This window comes from Cicer arietinum, chromosome 7 (assembly GCF_000331145.2).
Source record: "Cicer arietinum cultivar CDC Frontier isolate Library 1 chromosome 7, Cicar.CDCFrontier_v2.0, whole genome shotgun sequence".
NCBI classification, from domain to species: Eukaryota; Viridiplantae; Streptophyta; class Magnoliopsida; order Fabales; family Fabaceae; genus Cicer; species Cicer arietinum.
In genome coordinates, this window is record NC_021166.2 from 5,312,562 (window position 1) to 5,339,311 (window position 26,750).

Genomic DNA, 26,750 nt, shown 5'->3' on the forward strand with positions numbered 1-26,750 from the left:
AGAGCGGTACAACTTTTCAAAAAAAATTCACTCTATAACATGCCCTTAGGATTGATGCATATTTATTACACTAGAAAAGAAAAGCGGTACAACTTTTCAAAGAGAATTGCAGCTAACCCAAAAGAATTTTAAATTCAAGTTTCACATTGATTAGAAATTAGTTAGATGAATGGTATATAAAAGTCATGACTCATACTCCAATGTTTCAAAGTTTGAGGTATAAATATGATAATCACGTGTTGATAGTCTTGATATTTAGCTCGTTGTTGCTTCTAGTTAATGCTTTATTGACTCCCTCAATAAGTGATAACATAGTTAACTTTGACTTTATGAGTAAGTAGAGAGTAGATCCATATATCAAAATCTCGCTGACGGTAGACTCTCGTGGACATGTTCCATTGGTTGGTTGGTAACAACAGTAAATATATGAGAGTGTCACATTAGATGGTGAGATCGTTGAAATTCAAGTGAGTGATTAATCTAATATCGGTTAGAAATTAGTTAAATGAAGCATACTTAAAATGAATGACTTATAAATTCAATGTCTTAGTATTTTGAACGAATAATGATATACAAGTCTTTTGGTAGTCCTTGAATTTAGTCCAGTGTTTCTATTAGTTCTCTGAAATCTCCAACAACTTAATCATTAATCTTGAACTTCAACTCAAATTTTAAGAATGTAGTATTGATAAGATATTTAAAGAGATAAGGTAAACTTAAACATTGAACCAATCAATTTTGGAGGAGCTCCAAATTCAATTGGAGATCAATATTAGAGACCCAATCAACTCATTTTAAAAGTGAAAGATAAAGATCGTCACATTATGATATTTAGAAGATTACAAGTGCATTTAGGTCAAATTACTCTTATTATTTTTTATATTCAAATAATCCAAAATTAATTTATATGAGAGAGTGCTCACATCTAAATAATTCCAAACAAAACTAAATAAATAAAAATGATTTTTTTCTGATTATAATTAATGTTTTTCATAATTATTTTCCTCTTAATCTTAAAAAGAGAAACATTTATATTTTCCTTGTTTCAAATGTAAAATAGATATTTGTTACTCTGTGTTGTTTTGATTAATAAGTATGTTAAACTTTATATATTTTGATGTTAGTTAGATTAACATAAAAACCAAATAATGCAACTTAATCTAAAAATATTTTAATCAATTTTTGAAAAATAGGAAAAAAACTCAATTACTATAATTTATTGTCTTTAAAGACAGAAATATTTCAGTGTATGCCACACATTCTAAAATATATGTATCTTATGGTAAAAAAAATTGTATCCTTCATACGCACAATATTATAGTAATTATGTAATCTATTTTTTCTTTTAAAAAATGAGAATAATACATACTCATTTAATCATGTTGATTTAGTTTTAACATAGAAATCAATTTAATTTAAATTGAATTGTAATTTATATATTTATTTTCTCATTTTTTGAATATATTTAATCATATTGATTGTATATAGCACTTGAACTATTTTTATAATGATCTAAATTTAAATTCAAGACTTTCGACTTAGGTACGTGAATTTATCAATAATATTTGTCATTTGGTCAACTTTTTTTATTGTCATAATGGCTTATGATTTAAAACAAATTTAAAATGACACATTAACAACATTGTATTGTTTGATCTATAATAAAAAATGGAAAAATACAAACGATCAAAACATCTCCATTATTTTTGTTTGTTTGGATAGAAAGTAAAAAGAGAATAATACAATTATTTTTTAAATTATAAAAATAACCTCAAAATAATAAACGTTAAAACTATTTTATCTATTTACAAATTATCTAAAAATTAATTAAGTGAGATTGGTCATTTATATTATCTCTCATATAATTATACATTTTTACATAAACTGAAAACAAGTTTATTTTTTCAGAAAATAAAATTTTTATTTAATTTTTCTTAGTAATTTAAAGACTAAGGAACGTAATAAGTTCACACGAAAAAGAGCTGGTACTCGTGCGAAACTTTGGGCTGTGTTTGGGGTGTAATTAAAATTATACGAAAAAAATAAAAAGTTTGGTTTCATACTTTCATCTTCACAGCGTGAGCTGAAAATGAAATGAGATTTTGAGACTTACCTCTCTCTGTAAGACGCCACCTCTCAGCTTTGATCCGGTAATCATCTCTCTCTCCTTTCCTTTTTCAATCGACGTCACGCTCAAAATACCAATTTCACCCTTTCAAACATAACCCATTTTTCAATTTTCGCAAATTTGTTTTGAGTTTGTTTGGATTCGCCGATTTCAACTGATTCAGCTAAAATTTCTTCTATTTTGCTTACATTCACGAAGGTTTTAGGTGATTTTTCGTGTTTTACAGTGTTAATTAATAATTAACGATATGTAGTTTTAGGATATTCGTAAAAAGGCAGGGTTTTTCTTTTTGGGTTTTGTTTTTTATTATTAAAGAAAAAATGGGGTTAATCTATCTATTTGATCATAGATTTTGGGATGATTACTCATTACTTGGTCATGAAAAGTTTAAGGTAGGGTACAAGGAAGAAGATAGAAAACTTTAAGGTTTTGAATACTTTCCTGTTGTTTCATGTTTCACTTAATTAATGTTTTCCCTTTTTTTTGGTTTGGGTTCTTTGGGAGGATAACATAAAAGCCCTGGGTTTATCTTAGTGTCAGCATTGAGATTCTGTGTGTATTTATGTTAAGTTTGGTTTGGTCATATATAATCATTATTATAAGTTGGTTCTCTTTTTTCTTCTTCTTCTTTCTTTCAAAGAGCCTAGTGGTGAAACTCACACACACTAGGTGTGGAGAAGAGGGGTAGTGCAGGATTGAACTTGCACCAACATATCAAATGTCTTCGTAGTCTTTTACCATCTGAGCTGCACTTACGGGGCATAAAGTGGTTATTTTTATTAGCTTGAAATTACATGCTGGGATTATTTTGAAATTTCCAGCTGATCTGGAGTTTGTATTATAATGCTATGCTTGTGCAGATCAATTCAAATGAGATGGCATCTCCAAATAATGTCGAGTTGGAGGCTGCCAAGTTTCTACATAAACTTATTCAAGATTCTAAAGATGAGCCAGCCAAGCTGGCTACTAAACTCTATGTGGTGTGTGTTGTTTTCTCTCAAATGAAATTCTTCAATTATTCGTTTTACCCCTTATAAAAGCTAGGCATACTTGCAATTAATTTGGTGAGTGTTTCAGATACTACAACATATGAAATCGAGCGGGAAGGAACATTCAATGCCATATCAAGTGATATCAAGGTACACTGACTGCAACTTAGCACTCAAACTTGTTTGCATATAGGAATTCAATTATTTAGCCCTAGGACTCTTTTGTAGTGTGCTAAGATAGTAAAATTGAGAATCTAATACAGATTGTCTATATAAGGACACATGGTTACTTCTGAAATTATCCCTTCACAGCAGTTAAGATATCAACTACGGCTGTGATGGAAAATTAAATAATCACGGGAATGGTTTGTTGAATTGCATTGTGTGTGGGTTGGTGAATGGCAATGGATGTTTGTTGGGCTTTGAAGCCTCTTTCCAAACAGAAAAAAATGCTTGAATTTGTTTAGCCACTTTGTATAGTTCAGCTTGAATAATATGCTTGAAGCTGATGGCTACTTCCATGAGAACACCTTTATTTGATTGACTTTGCAAATGGATCATAAACTTCATTATCAAAGCATTTTCAAGGCTCATCTTGTGGACTTAATTTTCTGTGTTGTCTTGATGATTGTAGTGAAGCTTATACATATCATTCTTAGCACTAAGACCATATTTAGTTTGTGTTGCTACTTTGATCCAGTTTTCAGTTTCATGCTTATCACTGTTCTTCTTACTTAATGCTATCTGTTATAGGGCGATGGAGACTGTCATCAACCAACATGGTCTTGATATCGAAGCATTGAAGTCATCACGTCTTCCTTTGACTGGTGGTCCTCAAATAGGTAATTATACTTGTTTTAACGCTGCTTATAGAGTATTTGTGATGGTTTTCAGTTGTTTTAACTTCATTTGTGATTTATGCAGGATCTTCTTCACAAGCAGTGGGTGGTGCACAGGATTCCAGAGCAGGCTTGGCTGAAAACGAGGCTCCCAAAATGGAACCCTTTGCATCTGGTCGACCACCAATTGCCCCAACTGGAGGAGCTCCTGATTATTATCAAGGAACTGTAGCTCAGAGGAGTAATCAATCTTTTGATCAAGAAAGTCCATCTAGTTTGGATTCTAGGTCTGCTAACTCACAGTCACAAGACAGACGTGATACTGCCAATCGGGACAAACAGGTGAATCAAAAGGATGGTAAGAAAGCTATCACAAAAAGAAAGAGGGGAGATTCAACGTCACCGGTGGAAATGCATGTTGACAGTTCTTCTCTAGTGGAACCTCGCAACACTGGTGTTAATACAAGGAAGGGTAAAATGACCAAGGCTGAACCATCAGATGGTAATCCAGTTAAAAGTGGTGAAATGACCAACTTTAACATGGCTTCAAATAATAGTCAATTGGAGAATATTTCGACCTTGTCCGGTAACATGAAAACAATGCTTAGGGCAAACCAAGAAGGTCATCATTTATTGGGAAAGCAAACCGATTTGACAAAGATTGGCAATCCAATGGCGCGAGCTCCAAATTCGAAGTATCCAGAAGACATGGAAGTTTCCTCTGCACATATTGCTCCCGGGAAGCTGCAAGGTGGTTCCCCACCTTTTACACATGTGATTAGATGTGCATGAGTAAATCAATAACCTTTTGAAAAATCTATGGTTCCCCAGTTTTCTTTTAATGTTCTTTATGGTAATATCATTGTAAAAATTACAATGCAGCGGTTAGTACCTCCATCCCTTGGTTCTAGTAAGGGATTTGGAAAATTTTCAAGTTTTAATCACAATGCAACTTGATAAAACTATTATGTTCCTGGGTATGAGAACTGAAAGTGAAAACAATCTAGAATAGTTATACTTAAATGCCAATGCCAACTATTTGATCGGTGAGATTTAAGAGAAGACTTTCTAGAAGAGTTTATGCATAAATATATCAATGGAATTGAAGAATTTATTGAAGTGGAGATTATTTCACTGCTGGTTCTTATACCAGTCATGGCTGTTCCTAAATTACTTGATTGCCATATTCCTCAGTGCTGTTCTTAAGTTATTTTTGAATGTTGCAGGATACTTCTCTTTCCATATATGAATATTTCTATTAATGTCGAATCATGGAGAGAATGGTCGACTCAATTATACTAGAAAAAACTGTAACCTTGTATTTTGTGCCCGCAATTACTCATAAAAAAACCGTATTGCATTTCAGGTGCTTATACTAGGGCTCATGGAGGAATGGCGGTTCCTTCTAATGTGTCTGCCATGAATGAACCGGTTTTCTCAAGCTCAATGCAATATGGTGGTCCTCTTGATCGTGATGGGGGGAATTCAACTACTTTAGCTGATGGACATAAAATATCTCAGGTACTTGTTATTCATGAATATTTGCTTCTGGGTTTGTCTTGAAGCTTTATTTTCTTTCATCTTGCTATACTCATTTAACTTAGTTTAAACATATTTATTTCTATTGTTCTCTTTTGACTATGTGGCTTGTATATGATTGCTTGACCGGATAATTTTATTGGCAGATTGGCAGACAAAATAGTGGCTCAGAAATGACTATGCTTAGACAAAGTATCCCCCCTAGAGATACAGGAAAATCCCCCATCCCTGCTGCTGCATCATCTACTATGCCTTTCAAAGAACAACAGTTAAAACAGCTTCGAGCTCAGTGCCTTGTTTTTCTAGCATTTAGGTAGACATTGTTCTGCCATCTCCTTTTTTATTTGCAAAAATGGACAGAGTTTTATTTTGAGTTATGTTGTGAATTATTATTGTTCTATGTGCAGAAATGGTTTAGCGCCAAAGAAACTACATCTTGAAGTTGCATTTGGAACCACTTTTTCTAATCAAGGTGACTGATGTTTATATTTTATTTAACATATCAAAGATCTTCACTAGCTAAATGGTACATGCAATGTGATGTTAATACAGATGGTTCTAATAAAGATCAGAATGACCCCAAAGGAAAGTCACAGTCTCTCCATGAACCTGGTAACACACCAGGGGTCATAATGCCATTTGGAAGTTCGAGCAATGTGAGACAGACTGATAAAAACCCTCCAGGGTCCTCCTCTGCCGGAAATTTTCTGGAGGCCGAGTCTTTGGTGATGGGAACTAAGAGCCCAAGAATGTTAGAAGACAAAGGTAACCTTCATTCTGACATCCAGACATCTTCAGAAGACAGAAAACATCTAGCCGCAAAAAGAGATGTTGAAAGACGAATCCAAGATAGAGTGGTTGCACAATCTTCTTCAGCCACTCCATACCAGCAGAAAGATTCTTCAAGTACAAGGGGTATTGTTGGTAATAGTCATTTGGATGATGTTGACAATGGTAACCTGCAGGCTGGAAGGGCTAACCAACCTTCTGTTGTAGGCCCGAATAACTGGACTGGATTTACTGGTCCTAGTGAGGCTTCAAAAGGTTCTCCACAGGTCTCCACTATTCAACATGAGCTGCCTATTGAAAGAAGAGAGAATATTCCTAGTCAGTTTCACAATTCTATTAAGCACTTGAATTCTTATTCTTTACAAGAGCACTGGAAACCTGTTCCAGGGATCAATAGCAATCCCCATGGAGTAACCATGATGAAGGATGGAAATTTATTGGGCAAAAATGTTTCTGCAGGTGAAAGCATAGTCAATTATGTCATGTTACTTCAGTCAGTTTTTTTATGCTTATCTTTTCTGCGTCGTTTCAAGTGTTAATGATCCATGGATTTCTGAACATTAACAACAATTACTTGCGGATTTATCAAAACAGTTTCAATTGATTATGCATCTAAACATCGCATCTCTTTTGCTACAGAGCAAGGAGGGAATGAGAGGTTAGTATCAGCTGATTTGTCACCTTCTCAAAAATATACAATGTTAGAGAGATGCATTATGGATCAGCAGAAAAAGAGGCTTCTAGTTGAGCAAAAATGGGTGCAAAAACAGCAGAAAGCAAACGAAAGAATGACTACATGTTTTCACAAGTTAAAGGTTTGTTTTAATTTGAACATTTTGTTTTTATAGTTTAGCGCTTAATATGTTCTCCTTGCAAATTCAATATATGGTTAGCAGTAACTGAATGTTGCATAAACATTGTGTTCTGTGGTTCATTCGTTGTGATATAGGAAAATGTGAGCTCAAGTGAAGATATTTCTGCTAAAACAAAAAGTGTCATAGAGTTGAAAAAACTTCAATTATTAGAGCTCCAACGTCGACTTCGGAGGTAATTTGTGTTCTTATATGAATTTGTTATTTTGTTCAACTCACCATTTGACATTATATTTTTCCTTTGTGGGCAGTGATTTTCTGAATGATTTTTTCAAACCAATTACAACTGAGGTGGAACATTTGAAATCGATTAAGAAACATAGGCATGGTAGGAGAGTCAAACAACTTGAAAGGTATGAACAGAAAATGAAGGAAGAACGACAAAAACGGATTCGCGAGAGGCAGAAGGAGTTTTTCAGTGAGATAGAAGTTCACAAGTATGGGCCCTTTCTACATGCTTTTTCCATCTCTTCAATTTTTCCAATGCATTGTAGTTGAATAGTTACAATTCACTATTATCAGTACTCTTTGCCTCAAATGCTTGCATCATTACTTGAAATTTAGGGAAAAACTTGATGATGTATTCAAAATCAAGAGAGAACGGTCGAAGGGTTTCAATAGATATGTGAAGGAGTTCCACAAAAGAAAAGAACGTATTCATCGTGAGAAAATTGATAGAATCCAGCGGGAGAAGATTAATTTGCTAAAAATAAACGATGTGGAAGGTTATCTTCGAATGGTACAGGTAGGCTATTTTCTTATTATATTAATAGATAGATACATGACATGCGTTGAAGTTTGTGCACTTGACATTGAATAACGTCTTCATTGCTACATCAGGATGCAAAATCAGATCGTGTGAAGCAACTCCTTAAAGCGACTGAAAAGTACCTTCAAAAGCTTGGGTCCAAGCTTCAGGAAGCAAAGGCTGCTGCAGGGCGTTTTGGGCATGACGTGGATGAGACAGGAAGTACCAGTTTTCTTGAGAATAGTGAAACTACTTTGGTAGACGAGGATGAGAGTGATCAGGCAAAGGCAAGTTCACTACACACATCCCTTTATTAAGTTAAAGTTTTAATTCTTAAATATGTAAGTCATTTTTTCAAATTCTGTTTCGCAGCATTACATGGAAAGTAATGAGAAGTATTATAAGATGGCCCACAGGTATCAGTTCTGCTCTTATGTACTCTTTAAAAGTTTTCGTTGTACTGCAAGTTGCTTATCTTAAACTTTTATTATTAATGAAAGGCTGAAAAGCACAGGAGATGGTATTTTTAGTTTCAAAGATTTAAAGTGTTTAACTGTTCATGGTCTATTGGTTCCATAAATCCATAAATATATTTTTTAAATGCGTACTGCTGCTATGTTAAATAGTTCTGACGATCTGATTCATGCTAAGCAATTTTTTCTTCCTGCAGTATAAAGGAGAGCATTGCAGAGCAGCCATCTAGTCTGCAAGGCGGAAAATTAAGAGAGTATGTTAAACTGTTTTTTATATTTCATATAATTTAGTTACATAGTTGTGTCTTCCATTGGAGATCCAAGTTTGTATTTTATTTTATTGCATTTAGTATGTTGGTTCACTTTTGTAATTCTGTGTCGTCTATGGCTCAGTGGGAGGATTCTATCCTTCTCATTTTTCATTTCTTTGCTAGTTTTCTTTAGATAATCTAGTTTCACGAGCTAAGGAGTTTGGGCTTACATTCATTGTTTTGTTTGTTTGGTCTGTTGACTTATATTCCTTGCGATTTCAACTTGTCTTTAGATATCAAATGAATGGTCTGAGGTGGCTGGTTTCGTTATATAACAATCATTTGAATGGAATCCTCGCCGATGAAATGGGACTTGGTAAAACAGTTCAGGTAATCAATTTTGATAACTGATCAGCTTTATATATATGAACTAGTTTCTTATTTGTTCCTTTTCCCATTATTAGCATTTTTGTTAGTATGTCATTTTCTATCAATCCTTCTGGATTGTGTTTGTGATTTTTTGGAGTTCTATGATCATGTTACGGTGCATGTATACATGCTAAAAGATCATGGTATGTATTTTGTGCTAAAAAAATTGGCAGAACATTTGTGATTTGTATAGATAAAATCTCACTGTACTTTTATTTTATAGGTGATTTCTCTAATTTGCTACCTGATGGAAACCAAAAATGATAGAGGACCATTCCTTGTGGTCGTACCCTCTTCTGTTCTACCTGGTTGGGAGTCAGAGATAAACTTTTGGGCTCCTAGTGTTAATAAAATTGTCTATGCTGGACCGCCAGAGGAGAGGCGTCGGTTATTCAAGTAATTGAACTTTTGGATATCGACCCCTTCATCTGTTTTGATGCTTTATCTTGTGTGCGTTCCTTATCAATTCTTTCATATTTTAGGGAAAGGATTGTTCACCAGAAATTCAATGTTCTTTTGACAACATACGAATATCTGATGAACAAGCATGATAGACCAAAGCTGAGCAAAGTGCATTGGCACTATATAATAATTGATGAAGGTCACCGCATAAAGAATGCTTCTTGCAAGTTGAATGCTGACTTGAAACACTACCAGAGCTTTCACAGATTGCTGTTAACTGGAACACCATTGCAGGTTTTTTCTTTTCTCCTCTTTTTGTTTTTCTTTTCTCCTCTTTTTGTTTTTCTTTTCTTGCGGCTCTCATTGCAGTTTACTCAGCATTTCTGCTTGTACCATTTGAATTTTTTCTATTATCTTCTTCGAACATGTGCTTGTGCTTTTTCTTGCGAATGACAGAGTTTCTGCTCAGCCCTTCTTCCGGGATCATATTATGCCCTATGTTTCACTTTTGTCCTTCTTTCGATAACATTTATGTTCTTGCAGAACAATCTTGAAGAACTCTGGGCACTACTTAACTTCTTGTTGCCTAACATATTCAATTCATCAGAGGATTTCTCTCAATGGTTTAATAAGCCATTTGAGAGTGCTGGAGATAACTCACCCGATGAAGTAGGTTATGGACCAATCCTGTCTATATGAAGTTTACACATTTTTTAGGTCTAATTTAAGCTTCCTTGATTTTTGTATACTTATTTTGTTGTTTTCTATTTGTAACTAGGCTTTACTGTCTGAGGAGGAGAATCTCTTGATCATTAATCGTCTGCACCAAGTTTTGAGACCATTTGTACTTCGGAGGCTTAAACACAAGGTCTTTAATACTCAATTTTAAACTTATTTCCTACTTTTCCTTGAGTTTTCTATTACTATGGGTTTATGACCACTGTTTATTCTTTCGTTATTTATATATTTGCGTGTCTTATGAATTATGATTCTTGTTTTGATTCTTTTAATTGATTGTTCATTCTTAGTAGTACTTGAAATGAAATTATTAATAATTGTAAATTATTCTTATGCGTATCCTAGTAATTCCAGTATGTGCCATTTCATTCATAAATTCATTATTTTATTTTTTTGGGTTTAGGCCTTAATTTCTGTGTTTTGTATTCATGAGTATTCCCAAATGATTTAATGCGTAAAAGAATCTATAGCATTCAACAAACTTTGCTGCTCTAACTTTTTCAGATGCTTAGTTAGACACGACAACTTGTCAATTTTTTTATTTTTAAGTTGTGAGTTTTGTTGAATTTTGGTGTAATATAAAATTTTATGCATGGAATCTGTAAGTTTGAATGGTTTTATAGATGTGGAAAATGTATTCTCCATATTTAAGCTATATGATACATTTGTTTCCGTTATATGTTATCTGAACGATTCTTTACTCTTCATCACTTAAGATGACATGGAAATATGATATTGAAAACTGCAATATAGCTTGGCTGTGTTACCCATATTAGCTTCTGAAAACTGCAATGTTTTCTTTTAGGTTGAAAATCAGCTGCCTTCGAAGATTGAGAGACTTATAAGATGCGAGGCGTCTTCATATCAAAAACTTTTGATGAAGAGAGTGGAAGACAATCTTGGTTCTATTGGCAATTCAAAGGTGTCCTTTTTAGTACTTTTTGCTTTTTGTTGAATGATGTTTCTTGACCATTTGATAGTGGACATAGAAATTATTTCCCTCTACTTCTTCTGCGGTCTAATTTAAATTCCTAATTTTCAGTCTCGATCAGTACACAACTCTGTCATGGAGCTTCGAAATATATGCAATCATCCTTATCTCAGCCAGCTGCATGCAGAGGAGGTATGTTCTTATCTTATATATGGTTCTCTGAGACTAACTTTTATTGAGGATTAAATCATGATTTTAAACTACAACTCACTTAGAGAATGGAGTTTTGAGATTTTAATTACATCGATACATATATTTTTTATGTGAAACTGAGAGATTGAAAAACATTGTTATGGTATTTGTCATTTTATAAATTGGCAAAACCCAACAAAAAGAAATATCTTAACATGTGACCCAACTAGAAAAGCTCCAGTTGTGACATGACAAGGAATTAGGATGGGGAGTTGAGGATTTGTGTGTTGAGCAGTATCCTTGTGCTGTTTCATTGTAGTGAATTGTGTGACCATAGGCCATTAGTTTGGTTTGGTAAAGCTAAAACCACATTGTATTTCGTGTTTATTTCTCTTCCTCCTTTTTTTGTTTGCAAATCTGGTTTCAAAGCAAGATTGACATTTATTTGACTACTGCAGCAAGAGGTTGAGTTTTGTGTGATTGTATATTTGTTGCTTTTTTGAAGGAGGGGGGAAGCAGAGTATGCTACAAAAGGAGTACAATATGACTTTTTTTTTTCTTTTCCATTTGCAGGTAGATAACTATATACCCAAGCATTATCTGCCGCCAATTATTAGACTTTGTGGGAAGCTTGAGATGTTGGACCGCTTATTACCTAAATTGAAGGAAACAGATCACCGGGTATGAAAAATCCTATATGTACCTAACTTCTTTCACATCAGTATTGAGTTATTGACATGAGTTTTTTTGTTGTTGTTGAAGTTTACACAAGTTGTTATTACTTTCATGAAAGATACTTCCTCTGGTAACTATTATAACAAAAAAAAATGGCCTCAAATCTTGGTCACTATTATAAGCAAAAGTTAATTACTTTTAACTCATTTAATGCTAGTATTCCTAATATTAAATGAGTTGTTATTAACTACTTTTGACTAATTTAATGCTAGTTTTTTTTAAGTTTACATTGAGTTGTTATTACTTTGATATACTTTGTAAAAAAAAAATTGGATTCTGAACGTGGTCAACAGTTTATGACCCCTTTTCCAAATCAATGAAGCTAAACTGGTTCTTATCTTCCAATCAATCTTTTGAAAATTTAATGCTTAATGTCTGATATCATACAGCTAATGCTTTTACAGGTTCTTTTCTTTTCGACGATGACTAGGCTTTTGGATGTTATGGAAGAATACTTAACTTTAAAACAGTATCGGTACCTCCGGTTAGATGGGCATACATCAGGAGGTGATCGCGGTGCTCTGATTGATCTATTTAACAAACCTGATTCTCCATATTTTATCTTCTTACTCAGGTAATTTTAATTTCTATTAGAGTACTATGCGTGGCTGTGAAATAGTCAATTGAAACATTAGATTGGGTTTGGTTTCCAAGAAATTTGGCAGCATAATCTGATTAAATCTTCTGATAGAAACAGACACACTACTACGGAAATACTTCTATGTATAATAGAATCAACAGAAATAATTGATATCTTACAGGTTTCTAGTGTTGATTAGTATAATTGGTACCTGATATAATTGATGTGCTGATCGTTTCGCATTTACTCCTGTTCACTAGTGTTTTTTGGATTTCTGTATTCTTGTTTGGATACACTTCTAGTTACTTATTGATGGAAAACATTTCACCGCGGTTATCTTCAATTTATATTATTTTTCATACTGTTGACACATCTATCTATTTTTACAAGCATTCGAGCCGGTGGTGTTGGAGTGAATCTTCAAGCTGCTGATACAGTGATTTTATTTGACACCGATTGGAATCCCCAGGCAATGATATTTCTTTTTATGGTTTTCTATATTATTATTATTATTATTGTTGTTGTTGTTGTTGTTGTTATTATTATTATTATTATTATTATCTCTTTGTTGGTATGTTTTCAGGTTGACCTGCAAGCCCAGGCAAGGGCTCATAGAATTGGTCAAAAGAAGGATGTTCTTGTTCTTCGCTTTGAAACAGTTAGTACTTTTTGTTCCGAGTTACTGTTTGTTATTGTTGGGAGGATTGATATATTTGCATATATGCTACATTATAGCTGCACAAATATTTTCTTGATAATTATTGTAGTCTAAGTTTGAAGTAAGTCTAAGAATTTGGGCTTGGGGCCTAACACAGCCCTACATAACCGGCTTATAAACTGAGGACTGCCCAAGTCTAATAAGCACTACCTAGGCTATATCTCTTGTCAATGTGAGACTCTCAACAGTATGTTTACTTTGGATATCTGGTTTTAAGTATTACAAGCTTTTGGTTTTAAAACAGTTCACCATATTTGAGATATTTAGGCTTCTTACTCTATAGTGGGAAATATAAATTGTTTAATAAATATTCAAGTCTCGTCTCTTGTTTGAATACAACTTAAATACCTGTTACATGGTGGTCATAGTTTCTTATGTGCTTGATACTGTCTTAGGTCATGTCAAAATTCGAAATTTCAAGTCATACATGTAAGCGATTTAATAAATAATTAAATACTTGAATTGTGAGTTGTTTTTTCCCAATGAAATTGTTTCAATGCCATTGTGGAACTGTGGTGCACATATACTGTTTTATGCATTACTGCTTCTTTGCTGCTAAGTGCTAAGTGCTTTTTCAGATGTTCATTCATTATGCTTTTTGAAACCATAGGAAATTATACATTTTGTGGTTTTGATATTGATATTTTATCCAATAACTTTGGGGGATTGAGACTAATGGGACATGTTTTGTTGCTTGCAAAACGCGTTTGAGTTTTCCACAGCTTTTAGTTTGTCAGTTTTGGTGATTAATAGTAGTGTTTTTCGGGTAATAATGCAATGGCATTATGTAGCAAGCCAATAGTTAATAGGGTCTATGTTAAGAAGAAAAGAGGGAACAACTACCTGGATGTAACTGAAAAAGTTAGTTAGTAGTTACTAGTTTGTTGGTTTGTAACCGTATAAGGAGCGGCTGGTTGAGGAGTGATATTTGGAATCAGGAAGTCTAGTGAGGAGAGGTCTGGGTTCTTGATTTCACTGGAATCCATTGTATTCTTCCCAATCCTGTCACCTTATTACTGTAAATTAGTGCCATATTATCACACACGCTAAAGTTTCTTCTGCTTTCAATGTAACAAGGTACAAACTGTTGAAGAACAAGTCAGAGCTTCAGCTGAGCATAAACTTGGCGTTGCTAATCAGAGCATTACTGCTGGATTTTTTGACAATAATACAAGGTTGTCAATGCTTTGATGTATTTCACCTTTTATTTATTACAAAAAGGGTCCTATACAGCTCTGAATTTGCTTTTGTATATGTTTATTGCAGTGCTGAAGATCGAAGAGAATACTTGGAATCCCTTTTGCGTGAGTGTAAGAAAGAAGAGGCTGCACCTGTTTTGGATGATGATGCTCTAAATGATGTCTTAGCTCGCAGGTGCATAACTTTTTTATGCTTTTACCTTCTGCTTCTATCCATGGGATTTTCTTTCTATGCTTCCTTTGGTATTTGAATTTATGCCAATTTTTTTACAATGACAATTTCATAGGTATATTAGGAATTGATGGTAATTGTGTAAGATGTGCACGTGATTCTTACCTACCTTCGTTTTAGTTGTAGGAAAGGATTCCTGATGTATTATTGTCATTTAAGCATGCTACTCTTCCTGATGTGTTTAATTATATAAAGCATGGTATCTCTTTAACTTCATGGTCTATTTTATTGGTTGTGATTGTTGATGATCTTGTATCACAACTGTTGGTCTGTTACTACTGCAATTCTATTTATAGCTTCATTGTTATGCCAGTCTATGTGTTCGCAAAAAAATTATAATTTATAGCTACTTAAAAATTCAGTACCCAAATTGTGTCAAAAAAGAGAGAATGGAGAAAAAGGAAATATGACTGAAGTCTTGTCTTTGTTGCAGTGAATCAGAGTTAGACGTGTTTGAGGATATTGACAGAAAAAGGAAGGAATATGAGCTGGTATGCTATTTATTATTTGCTTGGCCTTTCATCCGCATAAATATATCATTTTACCTGATGTTCCGTGAGTAGAATCTTACTGGAGCTCCCAAAAAAACAATGTCCCAGGCTACATGGAAGAAATTGATGCTTGGACAAGCAGCTGATGGCTCTGATGTTGTTATTCCTCCCCTTCCTTCTCGACTTGTCACTGATGAAGACCTGAAACAGTTCTACGAAGCAATGAAGATATCTGAAGATGTGCCTAAGCGTGAGGTAGAATCTAATGGAGTAAAACGAAAGGGAGGTGGTCTTGGGGGCCTTGATACGCAACATTATGGCAGGGGAAAACGTGCAAGAGAGGTTGTCTTTTTATTTTTTTCATTTGGATTAATTGTATTTTTTGTCTGCTTTTTGCTCTTTGCTTGTTATGATGTATTATCAGACCTACACATTATGAGATTATCTAGGGGTCTTAGTCTTGTATAATCGTGATATGTATAACTTCACCTCCCGGTAGCTTTATTGGAAAGAGAAAAAAGTTATTGAAAATGTACTCATGTAGTGTGTTAGGTATACTAATTTCTTATCATCATTTTACCTACATTTTATAGGTACGTTCATATGAAGAGCAATGGACAGAAGAGGAGTTTGAGAAGTTGTGTCAGGCTGAAACACCAGATTCACCCAAAGTAAAAGTGGCAGAGCTGAGCTATCCAACCAATACATCCAGCTCTGGTGTATCTGCTACTGTCACACAACCTGCACCTGTGCCCCGAGTGGCCCCAATATTGCCACCTGTCGAGAGTTTACCAGTACAGCATGTTAAAGAGATGACACCGCCGGCAAAACGTGGCCGCGGAAGACCAAAAAGAATTGCTTCAGATAAGTCACCAGCTGCAATAATCCCTCCAATACCTTCTGGAATTGTTGAAGTAGATATGCAGTCAAACAAGGGAAATATGTCTGTACATTTAACATCCTCTGCTTCTGATTCAGTTGGTCATTCTGCTCAAGTTACAGGTGTGGGCGGACCTATACAGCAGTCTACTACAGGAGTGGTTGCTAACGTACCTCCTGCCACTCCTATGCCTACTATTCCACTTAATTCTCGGTTAGCTGCAACTCCTATGCCTACTAATTCAGGACCTATGCCGCAGTCTAATACAGAAGTGGCTGCTAACACACTACCTGCCACTCCTATGCCTTCGCAGTCAGCTGCTGCTTCTGTTTCTGCACCTATTCAAGCTAAAGGACAAGGACGGAAAACACAGAGTGGTGGAGAAGGGCATAGACGTAGAGGGAAGAAGCAGGCTGTGATGTCACCTCCTGTACCTGGTGGTTCTGTTGGTCCTGATGTAAAGGTCAATGAGCAATTGGAAGATAAATTAGTAAGTCCTTCTTCAGGTCAGGGTATTCCCCAGAGTGAAACGCCTTCTTCAGGTCAGGGTATTTCCCAGAGTGAAACACCTTCTTCAGGTCAGGGTATTTCCCAGAGTGAAACGCCTTCTTCAGGTCAGGGTATTCCCCAGAGTGAAACGCCTTCTTCAGGTCAGGGTATTCCCCTGAGTGAAACGCCTTCTTCAGGTCAGGGTATTCCCCAGAGTGAAACTGTTCCTAGCTTTGCTGCTGTACACGCTCCAACTACCGTTTCAGGTTCTGCTTCTTCAAACTTTGGAAACGATAATTTGGGTGTTGGGGTTGTTTTGAATTCTCAGCTATCCCTTCCTTTGCCCTCTGTTTCTACTGTGGCTCAAACTGCCCCCAGTTATCCATCCGTACAGATGCAAAGTAAAGGGGGGCAAGTTAGAAAGTCACAACTTAGTGCTGGAGCTTCTCGGCGTAGAGGAAAGAAACAGGCAACAATGTCATCACCAGTTCCAGTTGTTTTAGGTGTTTTATGTCATCAGGACATGGATCAAACTCCTAATTTACCAATTTCACCAGGCATTGTATCAGGTGATAAAGCCACTGAATTGAAAAGCTTGCAGGAGAACAATGTTCAAGAATCAAAATGTATCGTCCAGGATCAAGCATCACAAAGTAATCGGGATTTAAAATCATTGGAAGGATCAGACGATGCCCAGCAGGCAGTGGTCTTGCCTTCGTGTAAAGATAGTAGTCATAGTACATTCAATTCTCCAGGTATGTTGTGCATTTCTGTTTTAAAATGTTAACATCACATTTATTTTTTATAATGCCTTGGAGGTAAACTGTGCAATTCTTTTGCAGGGCAAGATTTAGAGAAGGCTAAGCATGCTGATGTTCATGATTCTTCTGTGAAGATTAAATCTTCTGAAGCCACCCCCACTCCTTCTAAAGTTGAAGTTTGCACTAATTCAGGGAATGGAAATTTATTTGTCAAAACATTGGCTACTATTGAGGTTACAAAAGATCAATTTTCGGATGGTAAAACTCATCAAACAGTTGTAACTTCAAAAACCTCCCCTTTGGTTGTCGACACTTCAACTACTTCCTTGGCTGGTAGTGCAGCTACAGAAAGCATTAGTCAATCTGTAGATCCTGGGACTACAAAGATTGTTCCCAGTATATCAAGCACTACTTATCCTTCTACACCAGGCTCTGAATCTTATCCAAGCTCATATGAATCTTTGTCAGCCAAAAGGCAAGGTCGTAAAACTCAAAACAGAGTGCAGCCACCACGGCGCCGGGGAAAAAATTCAGCTCCAGTTTTACCTGTTGTTCCCGTTGCTCTTGTTGCCCAAGATCCTAAATTAATTCAACATGCCCAGAGTTCATCAGTGAATTCATTGGTGGGCAATGCCACCAATTCTGCTCAAAATAAGCAACAGAAAGTCGCATCGATAAGGACTGACAGTGCACCTGTATCCTCAGATAAGATTCCTGCTTTTGGCAGAATACCTAATGTCAATGATGTTGCACGGGTAATGAAGGAAGTTTTCTCTGGAACTTGTTTGCCAAAACCTAAAGCACATGATCCTATTGGGAACGAAGATAGAAACACACCTTTTATACATGTCACGTCTAAAGCTGCAGTGGATGCCTCTGGTAGCCAGAGTGTGGATGATAAAGCTTGTTCTGATACAGCAACTGCTGGGGCAGCGTGCCATAATGTTACTGTTGCAGTGAATGATCATGAAAAACAATCAGAAGCGGCATCCAATATGCAGAGTCCAGAAGTAAAATCAAGTTTAGATATGCCAACTGCTGGAGCACTGAGCCCAACACCAGCCTTGCCAGTGAATGAGAACAAGCAACAATCCAGCATTGTATCTGACAAAAAAGTAGTTCTTGAGAATGTGGCTCTGCCTAATGTCAGTAAGCCTGAAACTATTTGTTATGGTGAAGTTAAAGAAAAGGATGAACAAACACAACATTATATTGGAAACTCAACTACTCAGAGTGAAATGAAGGCTCTTGATATATCTCCACTTAATGATGGCCAAAAGATTGACAGCTGTTCTGAGAGGCTTCCTACTGGTTGTGGCTCCACTGATTTAAGTACAGAGACCTCCCCCCATCAGATAGGTTCATCTACGATTTCTAAACCAAGTTTAGATATGCCAACTGCTGGAGCACTGAGCCCGACACCAGCCTTGCCAGTGAATGAGAACAAGCAACAATCCAGCATTGTATCTGACAAAAAAGTAATTCTTGAGAATGTGGCTCTGCCTAATGTCAGCAAGCCTGAAACTATTTGTTATGGTGAAGTTAAAGAAAAGGATGAACAAACACAACATTATATTGGAAACTCAACTACTCAGAGTGAAATGAAGGCTCTTGATATATCTCCACTTAATGATGGCCAAAAGATTGACAGCTGTTCTGAGAGGCTTCCTACTGGTTGTGGCCCCACTGATTTAAGTACAGAGACCTCCCCCCATCAGATAGGTTCATCTACGATTTCTCCTGGTGCTGAACCTCTTTTGGTGGATGATCATAATCTTGGAAGCCAATCTGACTCTTTAGAGAAGTGTTCAAGATCTTCTCCCATTGATATTCATGGCACAGAATGCCCAGTAATTCCATTGGCACCAGAAAATTTTAGTAATAATCCCGAGTCTGTTCAGGCTGATATCTGCATTCAGAGTCATTCCTCTGCAAACAAAGCTCCTGATATCACAGAGGACACTTATAATGAAAAATTGGAGCCTTCTGAACCATCTTCGTCCTTTGCTTGTGCTGATGATTCTAGGTTATTGGGTCAGGCTGAAATTTTGAGTGATCAACCAAAAGTGACACCACCTAGTCCTGCAACAGATCCTCATTCAAGGACAATGGTACTCTCTTGTATTTCTGAAAGTGCTGAAATTAATTCTAGAAGTGAAACTGACTCATCTTTAAAAGCGTCTTCTGAACTCTCTCCTGAAGAGGGAATTGTTGGGTATAAAATTTCTGCATCTGCTGACCATGATAGAAATAGTACTGCTGAGCCTCCGAATTTGAGCTTGGATCCTGCATCACCTTTGCTGGATCCTGAGAGTCGGATTAGAAATCATTCTCCAAAGGCATTAGAAACCTCCGTGAAACAGCATTCAGAGCCAGTTTCTGAAAAGGGAGGTCTTGAAAGCCCCAAAGCTGTTCAAGCTCAGATGCATCCAGATGCATCAGTACCTGCTGATCTGCGTGACATGCCGCTGGTTGAGAGCTTTTCGGAGTCCCTCTCCCAGGAAAGAAGGGATATGGGCGATTCAGTAAGTGAAGCTGTTGTCACCGATATAGTGGGTGTTTCCGGAATTGATAGTATTGGGGGAGGAAATTTGTCTGAAACTGCAGTTCTGCCCCCATTGACCTTGGTAGAAGAGCAAAATAGGGGCTTAGTCCCGCTAGAGGAGTCAATGGAGAAGGCCGTGGTTAAATGCTCTGGAGTCCAGGAGGAAGCAAAAGTTGATAAAGTGGAAACTGATGATCAAATGGACTCATTCACAAAGGGCGTATGTACCAGTTCATCATCATCAGATAATTCGAAAGATTCTAAAATTGAGCAGGGTGATCACTGTATATTTGAGATTGGAGATGATACATTGAAGAGCTTATCACCTTCGGTAAAGAAGGAAGAGGGGTTCAGTTCATTGGGTAATGATTGTTCAGAAGGCCATTCAATGTCTCCAAGGGTTTCATTGTGCTCTGATGACTCATTTGGTAAACCGGGCGTTCGTCAAGTTGATGAATTAATAACTGTCACAGATACTGTCCAGCCGTCATTATCCCAATTGAAAGAGGAAGATAATATTGGGGTGTCATCTGAAAATAAATCAGTTGCGGTGTCTGTATCACTGAATGACACAGAGGGATCCAATGCAGATCAGAATAATTGTTCTGATAGGTTGCAATCTGGCCATATTTTGCCAGAAAATCAAGACTTGGAAATCAATAAAAGGACTGAAGATTTCCCAGTGACTGTCAGCCACTCTAGTGAGTATGAGTTCTCGATGAAAGGCAAAAACTTAGAAGTTGAAATTACTGATCAAATAGATGCTACTCAGATTTCTGAAGTTGAGGATGATCCACAAAGGCTTACTTCTAAAAACATGGATGCGCCGCTTTCTTGCTCACCAGTGAAGGAAGATAATGTTGATCTGTCAATTCAGGAAGATAATGTTGCTTCACCGCCTTCTTGCTTGCCGATGAAGGAAGATAATGTTGATGTATTAATTCAGGAAGATAATGTTGCTTCACCGCCTTCTTGCTCGCCGGTGAAGGAAGATAATGTTGATGTGTTAATTCAGGACGAAAAACTAGATCCTTTGATTCTAGAGGGGAGTAGTAGTGATGGCACCAAGGTATGTCACATTGCACACTTTAGCATTTCTATCTCGATAATTCTCTCTCCAATTTTCTATTGACTTTCATATGCACAGGATTCTATTGCAAATCCTCTACCGCAAGAGAAATCAGAATGTTCTGAAGCTGAGATTGTTCATCAAATAAAGGTATCTGATTGTGACACGGTTGGTTCAGGATTGGCATCCAAAAGCACGGAATTACATTCTTCCTTGGTGATGGAGGAAGATAAAGTTGATGTATCATCTGAAACTTATAACAAGGTATTTTATGGCATTTGGCACATATTAGTATACTTGTATTACCCTTTCAGTTTTATTCATGAATTCATTTCTTCTAGAACCCATTAAAATCTATTGACATTACAGGAATCAAATCCTTTAGAAGCTGAGATTGATCATCAAATTGAGGCATCTACAGATATTTCTGGAAGCTGTGCTGCTGAGATTGTAAGTGTATCTCAAGTCCCAAATTCCTCAGCATCAATCGAAAAGGAGGAAGGCTTATCTGAGAAAGCTATAGATGGAATCACTGCTGGAATGCAGGCTGCTGTAGGAGATGGAATGGATATTTCATCTATATGCTCTTCAGCAGCAGTGAGTGAGCATGTTGAGTGCTTGTCTGAGAAGGATTTAATTGGCAACTCTGAAGCTGATGCCACGAAACAGAAAGATCAAGTCTTGCAAGAAGAAAATGCACCGAAAGATGGAGAAATAAAGGAGTAATCAAGTGCCTGAATTTCAGGACCTAAGGAACATTCTTCAAAATTCAGATTGTAAATGGAAGTGCCCTTGAGAAGAGAATAGCTAGAAGCCCAATAATCTGAAACGAAGTAATGAAATCAGTCCCTGTATATATTATATATATATCATATGTAGGGGTTATTTTGTACATATTATGTTGTAATTTATCCTACTGGTCTTCCTTGTAGTTGATATATTTTGTCCAATGACCAAGATTCCTCCAATTAGTTATTTTTGTCAGATGACCATTTTGTTGAAACAGTATCGCGACAACTATTTCAATGGCACCATTCCAAGGTTGATTTATCGTAGAATTGATATTGAGCAGGACTTTTTTTTTACTACAATGAAAAATAAATGAATGTAATTTTGGTCTGAAATTTATACCAGATACCACAATGAGGAGTACTTGGCCATACATAAATAGTTATATAGTTATTGAGTTTGGTTTTTCAATTTTAAATCAATGGTAAAAATGATTTAAATATAAGTTGATGAAGGTTTAATGTAAATTGACTAATCTTAAATTGACGGTGGAGATCAATTAATTAATGATTTGACAAACATGTTTTCTTTACCATGGTGAATTCGAATGGACAAAATATATAATAGTTAACAAACAAAGTGATGAAATGATGGCGCGTGAAAATAATTGGGACTAGAGTTAGGGAGGCATTCATGCTTTAAGGGCAGTTGCACGCACTATTTTTAATGTGTTGGTAATTATAAGATTTTGGTCCTCACTTAAAAGTAGTATCTTGCCCTTACTAAATGAAAACTTAGACCATGAAAGAAGTTTTATCTTTTATAAATTTTGTTTCATTGTAATTTTTATGAATCATTAACTATACAATCATACTTCATATTAATGTACCGTCGTCTCCATTAAAAACTTAAAAATATTAAAACCCTTTGTATATAAATCGGTATAGCTTTTGTAATATCTCAATTTTTACTTAATGATAACAATGATGTCATTATTTTATTGCCTATAGATTGATGTATTTCTTCATTCGTCCCTGTCTAGAGTCTTGCTCGAGCCGAGTTGTAGGATTGATAATTGTTACAATTGGTATGTCATGTAATGAGCGAGTAATTCACTTTATTTAATAAAATATTGTTTTGCTCGCATATGCGATTTTTTATTTTGCATATGCTTGTGTTGCTTTTTATTTTTTTCCTTTCTAAAATTGCATATGCTTTTGTAGACAAATATTTTGAGGAACGTTGAGAGTGAGTGTTCGATGAAATGCGTCCTTATTTGTTTCGTACCACATCTGAGATTGTATCACTAGCACGTTCGGGCAGAATTTGCCACGCGCGCAAATTGTTCGATGAAATGCATGAACGAGATTCAGTAGCTTGGAATGCCATGTTAGCTGCTTATTCCCACCTTGGGCTTTACCAACAATCTCTTAGTCTATTTGATAGCATGAGAATCTCCGATTTCAAACCTGATAACTTCTCTTATTCTGCAGCCATAAATTCATGTGCCGGTGCATCTGATTTTCGTTTTGGAACAAAAGTTCATGCTTTGGTTGTTGTTTCAGGGTACCAATCTTCTCTTCCGGTCGCTAACTCGCTGATTGATCTGTATGGCAAGTGTTTCAATCCAAATGATGCAAGAAAAGTGTTTAATGAGCTGGCTTATAGTAATGAAGTGACTTGGTGTTCACTTCTGTTTGCTTATGCAAACTCTAGTAGGTTTGATGTGGCTTTTGAATTGTTTCGTAGCATGCCTAAAAGGGTTGAAATTGCTTGGAATATAATGATTTCCGGTCATGCTCGTTGTGGTGAAGTTGAGGCATGCTTGGATTTATTTAAAGAGATGTGTGAGAGTTTGTATCAACCAGACCAATGGACTTTCAGTGCTATCATGAATGCTTGTGCCGAGTCGATGGAATTGTTATACGGATGCATGATGCACTGTTTTGTGATTAAATCTGGTTGGAGCACTGCTTTGGAGGTAAAGAACTCGATTGTAAGCTTTTATGCTAAATTAGAATGTCATGGTGATGCTGTGCAGGTGTTTAACTCTGGTGGTGCTTTTAATCAAGTGTCTTGGAATGCAATCATTGATGCCCATATGAAAGTTGGGGATACCCAGAAAGCTCTTCTTGCTTTTCAACAAGCCCCTGAGAAAAATATTGTATCTTGGACTTCTATGATTGTCGGGTATACGCGAAATGGGAATGGAGATTTAGCTTTAAGTTTGTTTTTAGACATGACAAGGAGCTCTTTCCAGCTTGATGATTTAGTAGCTGGAGCAGTCCTTCATGCTTGTGCTAGCTTAGCAATCTTAGTTCATGGAAAAATGGTCCACAGTTGCATAATTCATCTTGGTTTAGACAAGTATTTATTTGTTGGCAATAGTTTGATTAATATGTATGCTAAATGTGGGGACATAGAAGGTTCGAGGCTCGCATTTCGTGGCATTAATGACAAGGACCTTGTTTCTTGGAATTCAATGTTGTTTGCATTTGGACTACATGGGAAGGGCGATGAAGCAGTATGCTTGTTCAGAGAAATGGTGGCATCTGGTGTAAGACCTGATGAAGTAACCTTCACAGGGTTGCTAATGACTTGCAGCCACTCAGGACTTGTAGATAAGGGCTTTGCTTTCTTTCAATCAATGAGTTTGGAATTTGGGCTTGTTCAGGGAATGGATCATGTGGCATGCATGGTGGATATGCTTGGCCGAGGCGGATATGTGGCTGAAGCGCAAAGTTTAGCTCAGAAGTATTCAAAGACAAGTAGAGATAGGACCAATTCATCTGAGATTCTACTCGGAGCATGTTATACACATGGAGATTTAGGAACAGGTAGTTATGTGGGAGAATATCTAAAGAACTTTGAGGCTAAAAAAGAGGTTGGTTATGTATTGTTGTCAAATATGTATTGTGCAAGTGGGAAGTGGAAGGAAGCAGAGATAGTAAGAAAGGAAATGATGGATCAAGGGGTGAAGAAAATGCCTGGTTGTAGTTGGATTGAGATAAGAAACGTGGTGACTGCATTTGTATCAGGAAATAACAATTCATATCCTTGCATGGCTGATGTATCTAAGATACTATACTTCCTTGAATTAGAAATGAGACACACATAGCCTATTAATTTTGATAGTGGGTGAACTTTTATAAATCAGAGAAGGATATGTGAAATAACTTGATAAGCAATTTTTTGAGGTCTATACTATGGTGCTAGGAAACCGAAAATTATTGAGAAAGACCGGCAATTCTACCATTTTTAAATTACCTGTATTCTCTAAAGTACTGCAACAATGCACCCACTGTATAGGTGTACTCAAATTTAACTGTTTTACATTAACTGTATATTTGTCTGTGCAGCCATTGATATGTTCCTTATACTATAATTGATTATTTTACTAAAATGTAATTAGTTATCTCATTAATTCTTCAATTCAATTTTTTAGTCAATCAATTATTCTCTTAATTAATTTATCACATAATCAGAATCGTCGATTAACTTGTGCAACTAAAACATTAGCACAAGTCTCCCAATTAAGGAGGGCTCCAATTTTTTAATTTATAATCTACCTTAATCTTTGAAAAATTACATTGATATCCTTAATTTTATATATTGAATACTCTAAAATTTTATATTTGCACATTATATCTAGAATAGATAGTCAGTTTCCCACCATTAAGTATGACAGTGGCTGCAGCCTACCAAATTCAAATGTTAAAATCTTGAATCTGTTAGAATTTTGTGATTTTAGGGGTCTAATTTTTAGTTTCGAACATGACATTCAAAAACATTAAGACGACCTGTACATAATGTAACAACTCTTTCTCCTAATACCACATGAATCTTAATATATATGAAACTATATTCTTTGAACATTTTTTCTCCAAAAATTTGTAACAATGACAATCTCCAAATAAATCTGGATTGTTCTATATTCTTTACGCATGATACTCTTCATTTTCAGTTATCATAAATGCTGAGTTGTTTATCACACACAATCTCCGAACAAGTTATAGAATCTCGATAATTTGAGTAAATTATTAATTTTTTTAATCTATATACCACAAATATCAATGAAATCTTTTTTTCAATACAAAATTATAAGTATGCATTATTCTATCATTCACTAATTACCTATTCACATTACTATTCAAAATTTGTCTAGTGTGTTTTGTCTTGTTCTCCTAATAGATTTATCACCGTCTATTTATTCCTATTATCAATTACAACTCCATTGATAGTAAAATTAAATGAATAATGATACTTAATATGCTTATATTATATTAATATAATACATTTATATAGTTAAGATTGTGTTATGCTACATATGAAATACATAGACATTTTAAAATATTTGGAAGACATGTTTCTTGAGATCGTGTCAGGAAAGACCACCAACAAAAAAATATCACAGTAGCATGCAGATTTGGTTTTATGAAACTATTTTTAGTAACTTACCAGAAATAACTTTATTTTAATAGTTGGAATAGATAAATAAAATATAACTTTTTTATTACACACAAAATTAACTTACACGAACAGTATAAAAAGATGTGCGTACGCAATATATTATCTAACATTTTGTTCTCTCTTCGGACATATTAAATAAAACTTAATCAAAAAAGTATAGTACGACTTACATTAATGTCATTTAATCTTAAAACAGATCTTGAAAGTGAGTATTAGAGAGCATAAAAAAAAAAAAAGTACGCCAACACCACATGAAAATTACATTATATTTTTTCCATACTCTCTTTTAGATAAAAGTTAAAATGAGGTGAGATAAAGCAAACCTCAACATTAAAAGAGTCTTTACAAAAATATCTATAAATTATTCAACAATGAAATTTTAACAAGTAATTCATATTTTAACAAGTAATTCACGTCTCTATGACGAATTGAACTCATGCTATTATAGAGTATAAATTAATTCATTTTAATCAGATTAAACTTTTAAAAGTAAATAATATCAATTATTGATAATTAATATTATATATATGTG

General features: G+C 35.4%; 2 protein-coding genes across 3 annotated transcripts; both read left to right on the forward strand.

The window, feature by feature from the left end:
- The first annotated feature begins 1,992 nt into the window (after positions 1 to 1,992).
- LOC101507449 (uncharacterized) lies at positions 1,993 to 22,003 on the forward strand. Its single transcript, XM_004508259.4, has 35 exons — positions 1,993 to 2,150; positions 2,989 to 3,108; positions 3,206 to 3,267; positions 3,871 to 3,959; positions 4,042 to 4,707; positions 5,323 to 5,477; positions 5,642 to 5,808; positions 5,903 to 5,967; positions 6,048 to 6,743; positions 6,924 to 7,099; positions 7,234 to 7,331; positions 7,408 to 7,593; positions 7,721 to 7,901; positions 7,997 to 8,191; positions 8,277 to 8,320; positions 8,575 to 8,631; positions 8,922 to 9,018; positions 9,281 to 9,453; positions 9,540 to 9,753; positions 10,003 to 10,128; positions 10,238 to 10,327; positions 11,003 to 11,119; positions 11,240 to 11,320; positions 11,894 to 12,001; positions 12,460 to 12,629; positions 13,026 to 13,104; positions 13,219 to 13,293; positions 14,431 to 14,528; positions 14,620 to 14,727; positions 15,218 to 15,275; positions 15,384 to 15,617; positions 15,869 to 17,399; positions 17,487 to 21,019; positions 21,098 to 21,283; positions 21,389 to 22,003. The coding sequence occupies exons 2-35, from the start codon at positions 3,004 to 3,006 to the stop codon at positions 21,743 to 21,745; spliced, it is 10,377 nt and encodes a 3,458-aa protein (XP_004508316.1). The 5' UTR covers positions 1,993 to 2,150; positions 2,989 to 3,003; the 3' UTR covers positions 21,746 to 22,003.
- Positions 22,004 to 22,489: 486 nt separating this feature from the next.
- Positions 22,490 to 25,168, forward strand: LOC101507959 (pentatricopeptide repeat-containing protein At2g36980, mitochondrial). 2 transcript variants are annotated; one of them, XM_004508261.4, is made up of 2 exons: positions 22,490 to 22,835; positions 23,314 to 25,168. In XM_004508261.4, the coding sequence occupies exons 1-2, from the start codon at positions 22,763 to 22,765 to the stop codon at positions 24,864 to 24,866; spliced, it is 1,626 nt and encodes a 541-aa protein (XP_004508318.1). In that variant the 5' UTR covers positions 22,490 to 22,762; the 3' UTR covers positions 24,867 to 25,168. The 2 variants fall into 2 exon arrangements, with proteins under 2 accessions (XP_004508318.1, XP_004508317.1); XM_004508260.4 differs by having other exon boundaries at positions 22,490 to 25,168.
- Positions 25,169 to 26,750: the final 1,582 nt, after the last annotated feature.

Bases quoted from the DNA above. Each gene is read 5' to 3' on its own strand.
- LOC101507959 (XM_004508260.4), top strand. From the start codon at position 23,013: ATGCGTCCTTATTTGTTTCGTACCACATCTGAGATTGTATCACTAGCA.
- LOC101507449 (XM_004508259.4), top strand. From the start codon at position 3,004: ATGGCATCTCCAAATAATGTCGAGTTGGAGGCTGCCAAGTTTCTACAT. The intron at 5,968-6,047 runs GTGACTGATGTT...ATGTTAATACAG, and splicing joins AACCACTTTTTCTAATCAAG to ATGGTTCTAATAAAGATCAG. The intron at 13,105-13,218 runs GCAATGATATTT...GTATGTTTTCAG, and splicing joins ACACCGATTGGAATCCCCAG to GTTGACCTGCAAGCCCAGGC.